The sequence below is a fragment of the Mirounga leonina genome, unplaced genomic scaffold (genome assembly GCF_011800145.1).
Source record: "Mirounga leonina isolate KUSES-001 unplaced genomic scaffold, KU_Mleo_1.0 Mir_106, whole genome shotgun sequence".
In the NCBI taxonomy this organism is placed as follows: Eukaryota; Metazoa; Chordata; class Mammalia; order Carnivora; family Phocidae; genus Mirounga; species Mirounga leonina.
Genome location: NW_023270232.1, coordinates 2,976,380 through 2,994,122, shown reverse-complemented (window position 1 = coordinate 2,994,122; position 17,743 = coordinate 2,976,380). Strand labels below are relative to the sequence as shown.

Below are 17,743 nucleotides of genomic sequence, written 5' to 3'. Positions count from 1 at the left end.
AGCAGGGGGAATGGGAGAGGGAGAAGCAGGCTTCCCACCAAACAGGGAGCCCGCTGTGGGGCTTGATCCCAGGACCCTAGGCTCATGACCTGAGCTGAAGGCAGATGCTTAACTACTGAGCCACCCAGGCGCCCCCATATAATTGTTTATAGTAATCTCTTATGATCCTTTGTAATTTCTGTGGTATCAATTGTAATGTTTCCAGTTTTTAAAATAATTATTTGGGACTTTTAAAAAGTTAATCCAGCTAAAAGTTTGTCAATTTGGTTTATCTTTTTATGAAACCAATCTTTGTTTTGTTGATTTTCTTCCTTTCCTTTTCCTTTTCCTTTTCCCTTCCCTTCCCTTCCCTTCCCTTCCCTTCCCTTCCCTTCCCTTCCCTTCCCTTCTCCTCTCCTCTCCTCTCCTCTCCTCTCCTTTCTTTCTTTTCTTTTCTTTTCTTTTTTTCTCTCTTTTCTTTCTCTCTGTTTTTCTCTCATCTTTATTTTTTCTTCCCTGTGCTAACTTTGGGCTTGGTTTATTCTTCTAGTTCCTTGAGATATAAAGTCAAGTTGTTTGAGATCTTCTTTTTTTTAAATTGATGTAGGCATTTATCACTATTAACTTTCCTCTTAAAACTGCTTTTGCTGCATCTCATAAGTTTTGGTATGTTATGTTTCCATTTTCATTGGTTTTAAGATATTTTTTGATTTCTCTTTAATTTTCTTGACCCAATGGTTGTGCAAGAATCTGTTATTTCAATATATTTGTGAATTTTCAAATTTCCTCCTATTATTAATTTCTAGTTTCATATCACATACCATGTGGGTTGAAAAGATAAATTTAAATTTACGTGTTAAATTTGTTAAGACTAGTTTTATGGATTAACATATGATCTATCCTAGAGAATGTTCTATGTGCACTTGAATGTATGTTCTGATGCTATTGGCTGCCATGTTTTGTATGTCTATTAGGTTCATCTGACCTACCATGTAGTTTAAGTCCAATGTTTTCGTATTGATTTTCTGTCTGGTTGATCTGTCCATTGCTAAAAGTGGGATATTGAACTCCTGTGCTGTTATTTTATTGTTGTCTATTTCTTCCTTCAGATCTGTTAATAATTGCATTATATATTTAAGTGCTCTGATGTTGGGTGCATATATATTTATAATTGTTATATCCTCTTGATTACTTGGCCCCTTTCATTATATAATACTCTTCTTTGTATCATGACAGATTTTGATGTAAAAACTATTTTATCTGATATAAATATAGCCATCTCTGCTCTCTTTTGATTACCCTTTTCATGGAATGTCTTTTTAAAGCTAACATAAGTCTCTTTTAGGCAGCATGTAGGGTTTTGTTTTGTTTTTTTTAATATCTATTTAGCCACTATGTGTCTTTTGAGTGGAAAATTTAATTCACTTATATTTAAAGTAATTATTGATAGGTAAGGACTTACTATTGCCAATTTTTTTTCTATTTTGCAGTTCCTTTGTTTCTTTCTTCCTTTCTTCTTACCTTCCTTTGTAATGTGATTTGTTTTTTGTAGTAGTATGCTTTGATTCCTTTATCTTTATCTTTTGTGTATCCACAATAGGATTATGTTTTTTTTTCTTAAGATTTTATTTATTTGAGAGAGAGAGAATGAGAGAGAGAGAGCAGGAGAGGGGGGAGGGTCAGAGGGAGAAGCAGACTCCCTGCCGAGCAGGGAGCCCGATGCGGGACTCGATCCCGGGACTCCAGGATCATGACCTGAGCTGAAGGCAGTCGCTTAACCAACTGAGCCACCCAGGCGCCCTATGTTTTTTTTTTTTAAATTTATTTATTTATTTCAGAGAGAGAGAAAGAGAGAGAGGGCATCAGCAGGGTGAGGGGTGGGGGAAAGGGAAAGAATCCTCAAGCAGACTCTCTGCTGAGCCTGGAGTCTGATACAGGCCTCGATCCCATGACCCTGAGATCATGACCTGAGCTGAAATCAAAAGTCAGACACCTAACTGACTGAGCCACTCAGCCACTGCAGGATTTTTTATGGTTACCATGAGACTTAAATAACACATTTTATAATAATAACAGTTTATTTTAAACTGATAACAACTTAACTTTGATTGCATACAAAAGCCATATACTTTTAAAAAAAGATTTATTTATTTATTAGAGAGAGAGTGAGTGGGGGGAGGGGCAGAGAGAGAGGGTGAGAGAATCTCAAGTAGATTCCCTAAGTCTGCAGAGTGCAGAGCCTGATGCAGGCTCCATCCCACAATCTTGAGTTCATGACCTGAGCTGAAGTCAAGAGTTGAATGCTTAACTGACTGAGCCACCCAGTCTCCCCCCAAACTGTGTACTTTTATCCTTCCCCACATTTTTTGTTATTCCTGTTACAATTTACATCTTTTTATGTTGTGTTCATTAGCAAATTTTTGTAGCTTTAGCTATTTTTAATATTTTTTAACTGTTAAACTACAGTTACAAGTAATTTATCCATCATCATTACAGAGTTAGAGTATTCTGAATTTATTTATTTATTTTTATTATGTTATGTTAATCACCATATATTACATCATTAGTTTTTGATGTAGTGTTCCATGATTCATTGTTTGTATAACACCTAGTGTTCCATGCAGTAGTACGTGCCCTCTTTAATACCCATCACCAGGCTAACCCATCCCCCCACCCCCTTCCCTCTGGAACCCTCAGTTTGTTTCTCAGAGTCCATAGTCTCTCATGATTCTTCTCCCCCTCCGATCTCCCCCCTTCATTTTTCCCTTCCTGCTATCTCCTTCTTCTTTTTTTTTTTTTTAACATATAATGTATTATTTGTTTCGGAGGTACAGGTCTGTGATTCAACAGTCTTACACCATTCACAGTGCTCACCATAGCACATACCCTCCCCAATGTCTATCACCCAGCCACCCCATCCCTCCCACCCCTCACCACTCCAGCAACCCTCAGTTTGTTTCCTGAGATTAAGAATTCCTCATATCAGTGAGATCATATGATACATGTCTTTCTCTGATTGACTTATTTCGCTCAGCATAATACCCTCCAGTTCCATCCACATCATTGCAAATGGCAAGATCTCATTCCTTTTGATGGCTGCATAATATTCCATTGTATATATATATACCACCTCTTCTTTATCCATTCATCTGTTGATGGACATCTTGGCTCTTTCCACAGTTTGGCTATTGTGGACATTGCTGCTATAAACATCGGGGTGCATGTATCATTTTGGATCCCTACATTTGTATCTTTGGGGTAAATACCCAGTAGTGCAATTGCTGGGTCCTAGGGTAGCTCTATTTTCACCTTTTTGAGGAACCTCCATACTGTTTTCCAGAGTGGTTGCACCAGCTTGCATTCCCACCAACAGTGTAGGAGGGTTCCCCTTTCTCTGCATCCCCGCCAACATCTGTCGTTTCCTGACTTGTTAATTTTAGCCATTCTGACTGGTGTGAGGTGGTATCTCATTGAGGTTTTGATTTGGATTTCCCTGATGCCGAGCGATGTTGAGCACTTTTTCATGTGTCTGTTGGCCATTTGGATGTCTTCTTTGGAAAAATGTCTGTTCATGTCTTCTGCCCATTTCTTGATTGGATCATTTGTTCTTTGGGTGTTGAGTTTAAGAAGTTCTTTATAGATTTTGGATACTAGCCTTTTATATGATATGTCATTTGCAAATATCTTCTCCCATTCTGTCGGTTGTCTTTTGGTTTTCTTGACTGTTTCCTTTGCTTTGCAAAAGCTTTTTATCTTGATGAAGTCCCAATAGTTCATTTTTGCCCTTGCTTCCCTTGCCTTTGGTGATGTTTCTAGGAAGAAGTTGCTGTGGCTTAGGTTGAAGAGGTTGCTGCCTGTGCTCTCCTTTAGGATTTTGATGGACTCCTGTCTCACATTGAGGTCTTTCAATCATTTGGAGTCTATTTTTGTGTGTGGTGTAAGGAAATGGTCCAGTTTCATTCATCTGCATGTGGCTGTCCAATTGTCCCAACACCATTTGTTGAAGAGACTGTCTTTTTTCCATTGGACATTATTTCCTGCTTTGTCAAAGATGAGTTGACCATAGAGTTGAGGGTCCATTTCTGGGCTCTCTATTCTGTTCCATTGATCTATGTGTCTGTTTTTGTGTCAGTACCATACTGTCTTGATGATGACAGCTTTGTAATAGAGCTTGAAGTCCGGATTTGTGATGCCACCAGCTTTGCTTTTCTTTTTCAATGTTCTTCTGGCTATTCGGGGTCTTTTCTGGTTCCATACAAATTTTAGGATTATTTGTTCCATTTCTTTGAAAAAAGTGGATGGTATTTTGATCGGGATTGCTTTGAATGTGTAGATTGCTCTAGGTAGCATTGAGATCTTCACAATATTTGTTCTTCCAATCCAGGAGCATGGAACATTTTAACATTTCTTCGTGTCTTCCTCAATTTCTTTCATGAGCATTTTATAATTTTTTAGTACAGATTCTTTGCCTCTCTAGGAATGCATCTATTTCTTCCAGATTATCTAATTTTTGACATATAGTTGCTCATAATATGTTCCTATAATTGTTTGTATTTCTTTGGTGTTGGTTGTGATCTCTCCTCTTTCATTCATGATTTTATTTATTTGGGTCATTTCTCTTTTCTTTTTGATAAGTCTGGCCAGGGGTTTATCAATCTTATTAATTCTTTCAAAGAACCAGCTCCTAGTTTCATTGATCTGTTCTACTGTTCTTTTGGTTTCTATTTCATTGATTTCTGCTCTGATCTTTATTATTTCTCTTCTCCTGCTGGGTTTAGGCTTTTTTTGCTGTTCTTTCTCCAGCTCTTTTAGGTGTAGGGTTAGGTTGTGTATTTGAGACCTTTCTTGTTTCTTGAGAACAGCTTGTATTGCTATATACTTTCCTCTTAGGACTGCCTTTGCTGCATCCCAAAGATTTTGAACAGTTGTTTTCATTTTCATTTGTTTCCATGAATTTTTTTTAATTCTTCTTTAATTTCCTGGTTGACCCATTCATTCTTTAGTAGGATGCTCTTTAGCCTCCATGTATTTGATTTCTGTCCGACTTTCCTCTTGTGATTGAGTTCTAGTTTCAAAGCATTGTGGTCTGAAAATAGGCAGGGAATAATCCCAATATTTTGGTACCGGTTGAGACCTGATTTATGACCTAGGATGTGACCGATTCTGGAGAATGTTCCATGGGTACTAGAGAGAATGTGTATTCTCTTGCTTTGGGATGGAATGTTCTGAATAGATCTGTGAAGTCCATTTGGTCCAATGTGTCATTTAAAGTCTTTATTTCCTTGTTGATCTTTTGCTTAGATGACCTGTCCATTTCAGTGAGGGGGGTGTTAAAGTCCCTTACTATTATTGTATTGTTGTCAATGTGTTTCTTTGCTTTTGTTATTAATTGGCTTATATAATTGGCTGCTCTCATGTTAGAGGCATAGATATTTACAATTGTTAGATCTTGTTGGATAGATCCTTTAAGTAGGATATAGTGTCCTTCCTCATCTCTTATTATAGTTTTTGGTTTAAAATCTAGTTTGTCTGATATAAGGATTGCCACCCCAGCTTTCTTTTGGTGTCCATTAGCATGGTAAATGGTTTTCCACCCCCTCACTTTCAATCTGGGGATGTCTTTGAGTCTAAAATGAGTCTCTTGCAGACAGCATATCGATGGGTCTTGTTTTTTTTATCCAATGATAGCCTGTGTCTTTTGATTGGGGCATTTAGCCCATTTACATTCAGCATAACTATTGAAAGATATGAATTTAATGCCATTGTATTGCCTGTAAGGTGACTGTTACTGTATATTGTCTCTGTTCTTTTCTGGTCTATGTTACTTTTAGGCTCTCTCTTTGCTTAGAGGACCTTTTTCAATATTTCTTGTAGGGCTGGTTTCATGTTTACAAATTCCTTTAGTTTTTGTTTGTCCTGGAAGCTTTTCATCTCTCCTTCTATTTTCAGTGACAGCCTAGCTGGATATAGTATTCTTGGCTGCATATTTTTCTCATTTAGTGCTCTGAATAGATCCTGCCAGTCCTTTCTGGCCTGCCAGGTCTCTGTGAATAGGTCTGTTGTCAGTCTAATGTTTCTACCATTGTAGGTTACAGATCTCTTCTCCCGAGCTGCTTTCAGGATTTTCTCTTTGTCTCTGAGTCCCGTAAGTTTTACAATTAGATGTTGGGGTGTTGACCTATTTTTATTGATTTTGAGAGGGGTTTTCTGTGCCTCCTGGATTTTGATGCCTGTTTCCTTCCCCAAATTAAGGAAGTTCTCTGCTATAATTTGCTCCAATATACCTTCTGCCCCTCTCTCTCTTTCTTCTTCTTCTGGGATCCCAATTATTCTCACGTTGTTTCATCTTATGGTATCGCTTATCTCTCGAATTCTGCCCTCATGATCCAGTAGTTGTTTATCTTTCCTTTCCTCAGCTTCTTTATTTTCCATCATTTGGTCTTCTATATCACTAATTCTCTCTTCTGCCTCATTTATCCTAGCAGTTAGTGCCCCCATTTTTGATTGCACCTCATTAATAGCCGCCTTGATTTTGACTTGGTTAGATTTTAGTTCTTTTACTTCTCCAGAAAGGGTTTCTCTAATAACTTCCATGCTTTTTGCAAGCCCAGCTAGTATCTTTAAAATCATCATTCTGAACTCTAGTTCCAACATCTTACTAGTGTCCATATTGATTAGCTCCCTGGCATTCAGTACTGCCTCTTGTTCTTTTTTTTGAGGTGATTTTTTCTGTCTTGTCATTTTTTCCAGAGGAGAATAGATGAATGAGAGAACAAAATGCTAACAGGGTAACAACGACCCCAGAAAAATATACACTAAGCCAATCAGAGGAGTCCTGAAACTGGGGGAAAAGTAAGGGAAAGAAAGAAAAAAGAAAAAGAAAAAGATAAAAACAAACAAACAAACAAAAAAACAGCATATGATCAAATAAGATCAGGCTGGTGCATAGATCAGTGTCACACAGTAGATTTTGGGCTTATTTCAGTCTGTTAGAAGAAAGTGACTCCCAAAATTTGAAAGAAAAAAAACTTATATATGTACAAAAATAATGGTAAGTATGATGAAGGGATGGAATATGATTGTAAGATGAAAATTATAAAAGATTTTATAAAAGGAATTGATAAGAAGTTGGTTGAAAAAAGAAAGAAGATTTAAGAAAAAGGGGGGAGAGAATGTGATCAGGCAGGAGACTAGAATAAAGCCATACACTAGAGATTTAGGGTATATTTTGGTCTGTTAGAAGAAAGTGTATCCCAAAATTTTAAGGAGAGAACAACTTATTTATATATATACCAAAAATAAGGTTAACTACTATGAAGGGATAGAATATGACTGTAAAAATGAAAAATAAAAAGATTTTTTAAAAAAGAAATTGACAAGATGTTGGTTGAAAAAGGGAAACAGAAAAATTCAAAAAAAAAAAAAAAGGAAAAAATTTAAAAAAAAAGAAAGACTAAAGAATCATGGGAAAGAAAGTATGAATTCTATGTGCAGTATTCCCCTAGCGCTGAAGTTCTGCCCTTCTCATTGATCAGTAAACTTGGTCTTGGCTGGCTATTCTTGCTGATCTTATGGGGGTGGGGCCTGTCGCATTGGTTCTCAGATGTCTTTGCCGGAGGTGGAATTGCCCAGCCCTTGCTGGGTCCGGGCTAAGTAATCTGCTTGGTTTTGCTCTCCGTATCTCTTGTTCCATGCCAGCTTTCCGTACAGCTTTGGAGGACCAGAGTGAAAATGGCGGCCTCCCAATTTACTCTCCTGAGGAGCCGAGAACTCAGGGCCCCACTCCTCAGTGAACCACCAGAGAAAAACAGTCAATCACTCCCGTCTTCCCGGTCTCTGGCCGCACTCTGTGCTCACCCGGCTGTGACCGAGCATTTCTATCTCTGGCTCATGACCCCATATGGAGTCTTCAAACCCAGCATATCCCTGTGGTGCACTCTCGTGCTGCTCCTTCCAGGGGAGGAAGGGGAGTCTCCCTGGATCTGCCGCTTGTTGGGCCCCTGGTTGAAGAGCAGTGGCCCGACTGTGCCGTGGATCACGGTTTATGGCAACCCCGAGCTGAGCACCCACACCTCCGCTCCGTCTCTGCAGCCGGCTTCCCTGCTCCAATACCTGGGAGCTCTGCCGCACTCAGGCACCCCTGGCCATGGTAAAATGGCAAATGAAATAAGGAGATAGAGTAGATGTAAATGAATCCTTGATGGATGGCCAAGCCTATGGTAGAGTTATTGTCTAATCAAGAAGATTATGCACTGGATAAAGAAAATGTTAAATTTGATATTTGTAAAATTAATTTCCTGTTTTTTATCATTTTTGTCCATCTGAAAGAGAAAAATGGAGAGACTTATTAACAGAGGAGAAAGGAAGGAAATAGAATCATGAAAGGAAGAATTCTTCTGAAAAATTTTAAGACATTTAGCCAATTTTATAAAAGATCTATTTCTAGTTGTATTTTATATGTGAACATTACACAGTACTAATTTTTCTTTTTCTCTAGTTGTTTTGAAATGTTTTCTCTTTCTGTAATGATTTTCTCTTCCTAGCTTGGCATAGAATTGTAGTTTTAAAAATTTTATGCTACTTTTGATCCCCAAAGATTTATCATAATGTAATAGGACAATGATCAATGTAAGATACACACATACACACTATATACGTACACCTCTGTGCATGTGTGTTTACATATATATAAGGTTAGGCACTCTGATCATTGTGTGTGTTTGTGTGTTTGTGTTTGTACGTTTTGCTCACATATGCACAACATTTTGAAAATCATTATATGATTTCATTTTATGCTAAGGTTTCTTCAGAGAGCTTTTATTTGATACTAATTCTTTTTCCAATTACCACATTATGCTTAAATCTTGGAAAGGCTTCCTCTCTTGATATATTTTAATAAAAGAACCCTTAGAGCCACATAACCTCCATCTTTTCATCATAGGCTACAGATTATCTTGAACTTCTATTGCCTGAAGACTTATATATGATAGAAACATTAAAAATACCATGCCAGGTTCCAATAGTGGGAAATAGCTAGAAGTTATAATAGATCAAATGGAAGATAGACTTTCACTTTTTAAATAAATAATTAAGTTCAGAATTCTCTTTGATATGTTAGTGTTGGAGGTTAGAGTGTATGATTTACAGTGAGGCATAATTAAAATAATGCTGAATTAGGTATTATACAATCTGGATACTCGTCTGAAATCACGGTTTATTTGCCCAGTGACCTTGGGCAAGAGAGCCTCAGCTTGACTCATCACCAGTTGAAATGTGTAGTTATCTTTACTGCCCAACTTTTTTTAGTGTTGTCAGAATGAGATGATATATGTGAAAATATTATGTAAACAATGAAGATCCATATTAAGGTGACTATTGTAAATAATAGTTGATATGTGCCATGCACTGTATTAAGCATTCACATAATTCTTACATAGTTTTATGAGACAAGCAACATTTTAATATTCCAATTTTACAGATCAGGAAGGTGAGGTTCAGAGTGTATAAGACACTTGATTGAGCTCACACTATCTGTGAATAGGAAAGGCAAGATTTGGATACTGGTTTGTTTGACACTAGACTTGATGCTCATAATTGCACAATTTTTATCTCTTATTTGAATAATAATTATTACATAGAGTAATGCATGGAAATGAAATTCTCTTTATTATCACATCTGATTTCTAAATGTGAAAACGAAATAATATTTATTTTTCTTAAAGCAGAATGTAATGGAGTTGTAATTATTGAAATGTATTCTTCCTTTAGAATTTAATTGTCTTGGATCCACTCACAGTGACTGAGGAAGAAATTAGACCATCACTAGAGAAACGTCTTGAAGCCATTATCAGTGGGGCTGCACTATTGGCTGACTCTTCATGCACTAGAGATTTCCATCGGGAACGGATTATTGCAGAATGCAATGCCATTCGCCAGGCTCTCCAGGACCTGCTTTCAGAGTACATGAACAATGTAGGTAACTTGTTTTCCGCCAACCTCATGCACTGGGTATATGCTGATGTTCTTTCTGTGTACAAATGTGATAAATTACAAATGAGTACATGATTTTACATATTTGGCTTTCTGAGTAGGTTCTACTCACAGAATACAGCATTGATATAGGAATTTCTAGGGATGGGATCCAACAATATATAATTGTTTTTTTTGAGGCAGTATCTAAATATTAGTTGAAGAAGGGAGTCAAGATTGGAGAAAAGAAACTGGAGTTGGACATCAATTTAAAGGATAAAAGGAAGATGAAGAAAAGGGAGACTGTTCGGGATTACGTTGGTGAATAAAAAAATTTAGACAGTATTAGATAAAGTCAGTGTTGAAGGGATCAGGGGTTATTTTTGAAGGTGTAAGGAACTTATGTAGTTTGTAACATTAGCTCCTAACCTTTTCACACGTGACATAATGTCATAATTTTTTTTGCAGTTTTAACTATCTCTTAGGAATATTAGAAATGCTGTCTAAATTTAGACACATGCAAAAATATTTGTTTCAAGGTGCTTTTGGTTTCATTTCATATGTCTTCATATATGATATATTCATTTCACATGTACATGTTTATATCCATCTATGGAATATCTATGCCAGTTCTTACATTCAAATCTTATTGCTGTTTTTAAAATGAAGAAAGAAGACATTGCCTTGAAGACATTGTCAAGCATTTATTGATCATAAAGCCTCTTAAATAATAGAGCTAAACAAAATAAAGGATTTATATATATTTAATATATAATAATAATATATTTATAAAATATTTTGCTCATCTGCCTTACAAATGGAATAATTAAAGAATTATGAAGATACATTTTGAAATTTATTAGTTACAAAGCATATGACTTTTTGGGTGTGAGGTTAAAGATTTAAGATTGTTCAGTATAAGTAATTTATGTGAATAATTGAAATGTGCTAAAATTAGTTAATGAGTTTTAAGGCTCCTTCTGCACATATGATGTATCTCCATACTCTTAATATTTGATGACTTTGGCTCCTGACCAAAAATCTCTTGCCTGTCAAGAAATCAGAGTTGTAAAGCAGATTTTGTTAATAAGAAGAACATGTTATAACATCATGTCCTGCTTCTGAAGCTAGAATAGTTCCATTTTTAGCATATGATATATTCTTTTTTTAATTTCCAGTATTTTTTATGGAAAATTATGACAAAGCATAAGAAATAGAAAATTATATAAGGCAAGCATGAACCCAGAGAGCATATAATATATTCTTAGTTAAAGATTTTTTAAGGGAATTCATCAATTATAAGGAACTCAAAAGACAGTATTGTATTGTATTTCCTTCTCCCATGATCTGTAAACTATTAAAATTATTATTCTCATATTTATAGATAAAAATACAATTACATATAAGTTTATTTTATCTATAAATTATAAAATTATAGATAAATTCACTTTATCAGATATAAAGTTGTTTTATTCCTTTAGATGCAAAAGCAAACAGATACACATGCATAGTTACCCACATACATAGTCAGGGATGGCCATGTAATTGTGGAGCTTGATGCAAAATGAAAATGCAAGTATTCTTGTTCAAAAGCAGAGGAAATAACTCTTTTTCCTTTTTCACAGTCTTGATTGACCCGAGAAAGGTGATTTTTATTTGCTGTTTAACGTTTGGTTCCCTAGTACATAGGGATACTTGTGGGAACATGCAGACCCTCACAGGTATCTGTGGCCCTTCCCCATGACTGTGACCCATTTTGCCTTGTGCCAAGACCGTCACCGGAAGTGGAGGGGGCAGCAGTTGTTGGGTGGGGGAGCAGGTGGCTAAGGACCTGTACCTGGAAGGCAGAACTAAATGTGAGTCTAGGACATATGCTTCTACTCCATCAGACTTCACTAATATACTCAAATTCAGAGATAAAATTGTTAAAAATTTCAAGACTGTGATAGCAGAGTATTAAAGGCAAACCATGGGGTTTCTTTCTGAGGATGGGACCCTATGTGCCATCACATGCCCCTGAAGTTGGTCCTGTGCATCATAAATACATATCACGTAAGTGGTTTTATGGCTCTCTTCAACTTTGGGTTAAAAACTATTCATACCAAAGGTGAAGTGATGGGAGCATTCTGCCCTGGGTGCAATCATTAAGCAGGTGCATTATATCTAGATATTTATAAACAATAATAAAACCAACTGAAAGTTGGCCTGCTTTTTACTGTCACCATGTTTAGCAGTTCTAAATATTAAGTGATAAAATGTTTTTCTCAAAATTCTTTTGTTTTTCTAAGTTCTAAACAATTACTGTGGTTATAATTGATGTTTAATAATATGTACATATGATTCAAATTGCACATTTTATGATTATACTTTAATAGCCATTATATTCCTTATGCATTTAAATAGCAGATTCAAAATAATGATGACACAAAGACAAAGAACTAGAAATAGAGTCACTTCAATTCTGTTATTTTATGTGGTCACATGGAACTTAAATTTAAAAATTATGACAATGAAACAGTATGAATTTCCATGGGTAATATTTATGTTAAGTAAATGCAGATTTTATGCATGTGAAGTTCATATGTGAAATCTTTTTTTTTCACTCGTGAAATATTTTATTGAATTTGAGTACTAACTTTGAAATTTGTTTTCTCTTTAAGATTTGTCTATTGCTTTAAAGTTAACAAATTGGAAAATAATGATTATTACTGAAAAGTAATTTTGTCATACAGAGAATAGAGGTGCTTAAATATCCACTGCAAGTATAAAATATGCTATGTGAGGCACCGAAAATACATATGTATTTTTCTAAGTTTTACTGCTCTTTTTCTTAACAAGGATTTCCTTTGATACTCAGTTTCAAGGTCCATTTGTCAAGTACACAAAACTTATATTACTAATATACTTCTGTTAGATATGTTGGCTTTAAAACAAGGTAAGTTCTGTGTTAGAAGAATGAAGTGGAAAGAAATTTTTTCATTTATAATATGCAAATAATTAAGATCAGAGGTAAGTAGCTTTTTAAAATCATGTCCAGATAATTATCTTAACTCATATATTTTTTTTAAGGGTAGACTCAATTAGGAATTTAAATGTTTTTCAGTTATTTAGTTGATTAGATTACACTACTCTTCATACTTGATAGAGGCTGTTTTCTTCTTCCTTCTTCCTTCCCCCATGTTTCCTCTTCTCCTCTTCTGGCAAAGGAGAGTAAATACCCCTGAAATACCTCTTGGTCATGGTGCTTCCCCATTTTTAGCTCTTATCCCTGTTGGAATTCCTGTGTTTACTCCTCTGCCATCTCTGCTGGACAGAAGCTCTAAGAGAATGAGGATTATCTCCCTTGCCCTTAAAACAGAGACTTTCAGGTAGCAGGGGCTCAGTAGTTATTATTTGGATACAGGTAAATTGAATTTAGTGCTTGCTTCATCTCATTTTTTAAATTAAAATGACAATGTGCCTAAAGCAATTAATTTGTATTTATTTTTTATATTAAATGATTGCCATGGAAAAAATATAGGGAGGATTAATGATAAGAGCAGAAGCATAGAAAAGGAAGAAGAACAAAGGTGAGAAAGCTGTTCTTTGGGTGATCTTAGTATATTTATATATTCCTTTCTCTTAGGATATAATATTAAATACTTGTTGAGGAAGGCATTTTTCTTTTTTTTTAAGGGAAGGAAATAATTATTGTGTGTGGGTAATGTCTGGTGATCTGCCCTAATGTTGGTATAGAGGTCAGAGCAGGAGGAGCTAAATTTATGCAGTGGTGGTCCACATGATCAGAAATACATTTATATGCACATTATGTTAACATTCTATTGTAAGTACAACCCATTAATAATAAAAAATATGAATTTGTAATATTATGAGAAAGCACTTCAAAAACAATGTAATAGCTCTTTTTCATATACAAGTGCTGTATTTTAGGTCTAATACTAGTATCTTGACCTACACAGTGAATATTGGAATTAAACAGCAGCAACCAATCTGGAAAAACTGTGGGGAATATTTTCAGAACACATTCCCAGGTTTATTTTTATTCCCGGTTTATATCACAAATAATGCTTCTTTATACCTTTCATCAGCTTTAATGAAAGGGAATGTACTTTCCTGGTATTAGCTGAACTCAACCTTTCTCAGAATTTGCTCAAAGATTTTAGGATAGCTGTTGTACTTCAGACTTCAACTTCCAGTTTAAGGAATGCTTTGTCTCATTTGGTGGGCCTGGTTTGCTTTTCAGATTAGTTAGGAGCTTTTGTAATTGGGCTGTTGATACAGTAAATGCTTGATGATTATCGAGACATAATAAAGATAACTGTGAAAACTTAAAGCAAGATTAACACTCATTATAATCTGTGGATGTTTTATGTGAATGTGACTTCAAGGCTTCAAATTTTGTAAGCCTGTTGAGTACAGAGAAGTTCAGCAGTGGGAAATGAATGTAGTTTATGTTTTCTCAGGCTCAGTCCACATGACCAGTTTGAGTCTAGATGACTTTACCTTCTTCTTTTTTTTTTTTTTTAAAGATTTTATTTATTTATTTGAGAATGAGAGAATGAGAGACAGAGAGCATGAGAGGGTCAGAGGGAGAAGCAGACTCCCCACTGAGCAGGGAGCCCGATGCGGGACTCGATCCCGGGACTCCAGGATCATGACCTGAGCTGAAGGCAGTCACTTAACCAACTAAGCCACCCAGGCGCCCTAGATGACTTTACTTTCTTAAACAGATCAGTAAGTCTTGATCATTTTTTTGACTGAAATTCTGTTTAGTAAGTTCAATGTCTTGTGACATTAGTAAGAAATTAGTAGGAAATGAAACCAGATGGATCCATAACTTATGATAAAACAGACAACCACTTACCACTTTAATGATTATATATATATTTGTCCCAATATTTTCCATATATAGATAGTAATAATTATTTTACATCTGTAGTTCAAAAGTCTGACACAAGTCTCACTGGGATAAAAAAGGAAGTGTTAGCAATGCTGCATTCTTTTCTGGAGTCTGTAGGGAGAAATCAATTTCTTTGCCTTTTCCACCTTCTAGAGGCCATCCATATTCCTTGGTTCTTTCTCCATCTTCACAGCCAGCAATGTCACACTTCTCTGACTCTTTCTGTCCCTGTATCTCTTTCTCTGACCCCAGCCAGGAAATGTTTTCTACTTTTTAGGACTCATGTGATTAGATAGGGCCCACCCAGATTATCCAGGATAGTCATGCCATCTCATGGCTCTTAGCCTTATTTACATCTGCAAAGTTCCTTTTGTCATGTAAGGTCCTGGGAATTAGGGTGTGAGCATCTCTGGGAGCCCTATGACATACATTAATACCAGTCTTTCTTAGTCTCTTCTGTGGAATCGTCAATACTCCTTGCATTTTGAATCTATTATAGTAGTTAGTATCCCTTACTTACTTTAGGCTTTATGCAGGCAAATCTATTGTTTGTCTATTTTATTTACTATTTTATCTCAAGCCCCAGGCACAATACTTGGCATTAGAAAAAGCTAGATTGTATTTTTGAATGAAAAAATAAAATGAAATTATTGCATATTGTATATGCCATATAATGGAGAGACAGCTTCTCTGACATTAAATGAAATGAGTTCCAAGCATCTCTCAATTTATATGATAGACTGCCTGTTATAAAAGGTCTTATTTTGCAAAGTATAGGTCTTTTCTAAAAATCAGTGTGAATATTCAGAAACATAATTTTCTCATCACAGTCTCTTCATTTGGATGCCCATCCAGATATATTCCAAAACAAGATTTTTACTAATTAAAAAATATACTCCAGAGAATATTCAGAATCAGATAAAGTTTAACTTTTGTTTTTTAAAACTTAGAAGTATATTTTTCTAAGGTATTTCTGCTGTTTTTCTTATACCTCCAGGATTGGTTAGACCTAGTCCATCTTCTCTGATGTACAGGGTAAATAAGGAATTCTTCATGTGGTTGGGGCAGAGCAAGGAGGCTCTCTAAAGAAGGAAGGGTTTTAGAGGGAAATCAGTTTTTTTTTTTTTTAAATGATAGTCTTTCTGTAATTGGTGAAAACAAAGTTGGAGGTGGGTAGCCATCATACTTTATTCTAAGAATCAGTAGACATGGATATTTCTTCAGGAGTGGGTTGAAATCATGTTGATATTGTTAAGTTTGGATGTGTTGCTGGACAAGTCTTCACGTGATGTAGAATCCTTGGTAAACTTAACACTGAGATTGGTACTTTACTCTAGGGGTTATTAGAGAGTTTAGTGAATGATAGCTAAAGTAAATGAGTCAGGTCTGGCTGTATGCAGGGAGCAATTTGCATTTCCAGACCTCTACTTGCCCAATATTTTCTTCTTTTGGTGTCTTATGTGAAAGTGCATTATTGGTTCTCATTATATACTTGTTGAGTGAGTAAATAATCAAATGGACTGGCTTTTGTTATTCAGAGCCCTATTTCATTTGTAAGTCCTGGGTTTAATGTATTCCCTCTCCTGGGGAATTCTAAAGATTCACTAAGGCCAACAAAGAGATGTTAAGGGGTTTTTCTTCATTAAAAGTCCTCTACCTCTTTTCTGAAATCCATTTTAGAAATAATTTCAGCCTTATTTGTCATAATGATAAGATAAAGCAGTTAGGATGATCTATATGTAATGAGTTTTTTAATACTGGAGACAAGTTAAAATTAAAATTCTAGAAATCTAAAGGCGGCTTCCAAATCTTCTTTTCTTTTTTCTTTGTTTTTTCTTTGCTTTCTTTTCTTTTCTCTCTCCCTCGTTTCCTTCATTCCTTCTTCCTTCCTTCCTTCCTTCCTTCCTTCCTTCCTTCCTTCCTTCCTTCCTTCCATCCATCCATTCTTTCACATAACTGGCTTTTCTAACACAAAGAAGAAGGCAGAGACTTAGACAAAATGTGAAGATGGAGGAATTTATCCCAAATGAAAGAACAAGATAAGGCCATGGCTAGAGATCTAAGTGAAACAGATATAAATAACATGCCTGATGGAGAACTTAAAGCAACAATCATAGGGATACTCACTGGGCTTGAGAAAAGAATAGAAGACATCAATCAGCAAGATCCTGAACACAGATATAAAAGAGTTATAAAAGAATCAATCAGAGATGAAAACTGCAATAAACAAGATTAGAAACACACCTGATGCAATGAACAGCAGGCTGGAAGAAGAAGAGAAATGAATTAATGACCCTGAAGACAAAGTAATGAAAAGCAATGAAGCTGAACAAAAGAGAGAAAGAAGAATTGTGTAACACAAGAATAGACTTAGGGAACTCAATGACTCCATCAAACAGAATAACATTCTCATTATAGGGGTCCCAGAAGAACAAGAAAGGGGGCAAAAAATTCATTTGATGAGATAATAGCTGAAAACTTTCCTAATCTGGGGAAGGAAACAGACATCCAGATGCAGGAGGCACAGAGGACTCCCAACATTTAAAAAAAAATCAGGCCAACACCAAGATATATTGTAATTAAATTTGCAAATATACTGATAAAGAAAAAATCTTAAAGCAGAAAAACAGAAGAAGTCATTGACTTACAAGGGAAAACCCATAAGAGTAGCTGGAGATTTTTCAACAGAACTTGGCAAGCCGGAAGAGAATGGCATATATATTGAAAGTGCTGAATGGGAAAAATCTGCAGCCAAGAATACTCTATCCAGCAAAGCTATCATTCAGAATAGAAGGGGAGATAAAGAGTTTCCTAAACAAAAACTAAAGCGTTCATGACTACTAAATTAGCCCTGCAAGAAATATTAAATGGGACCCTTTGAGTGGAAAGGAGAGA

General features: G+C 35.7%; 1 protein-coding gene across 1 annotated transcript in view; it reads left to right on the top strand.

Moving 5' to 3' along the window:
- LOC118017833 (catenin alpha-3-like) overlaps nucleotides 1–17,743 on the top strand; it is a 1,833,615-nt gene that overhangs the window by 534,067 nt on the left and 1,281,805 nt on the right. The window contains exon 8 of the mRNA XM_035016112.1: nucleotides 9,748–9,951. Coding sequence (XP_034872003.1) covers nucleotides 9,748–9,951 — 204 coding nt within the window. The remainder of the gene's footprint in view (nucleotides 1–9,747; nucleotides 9,952–17,743) is intronic.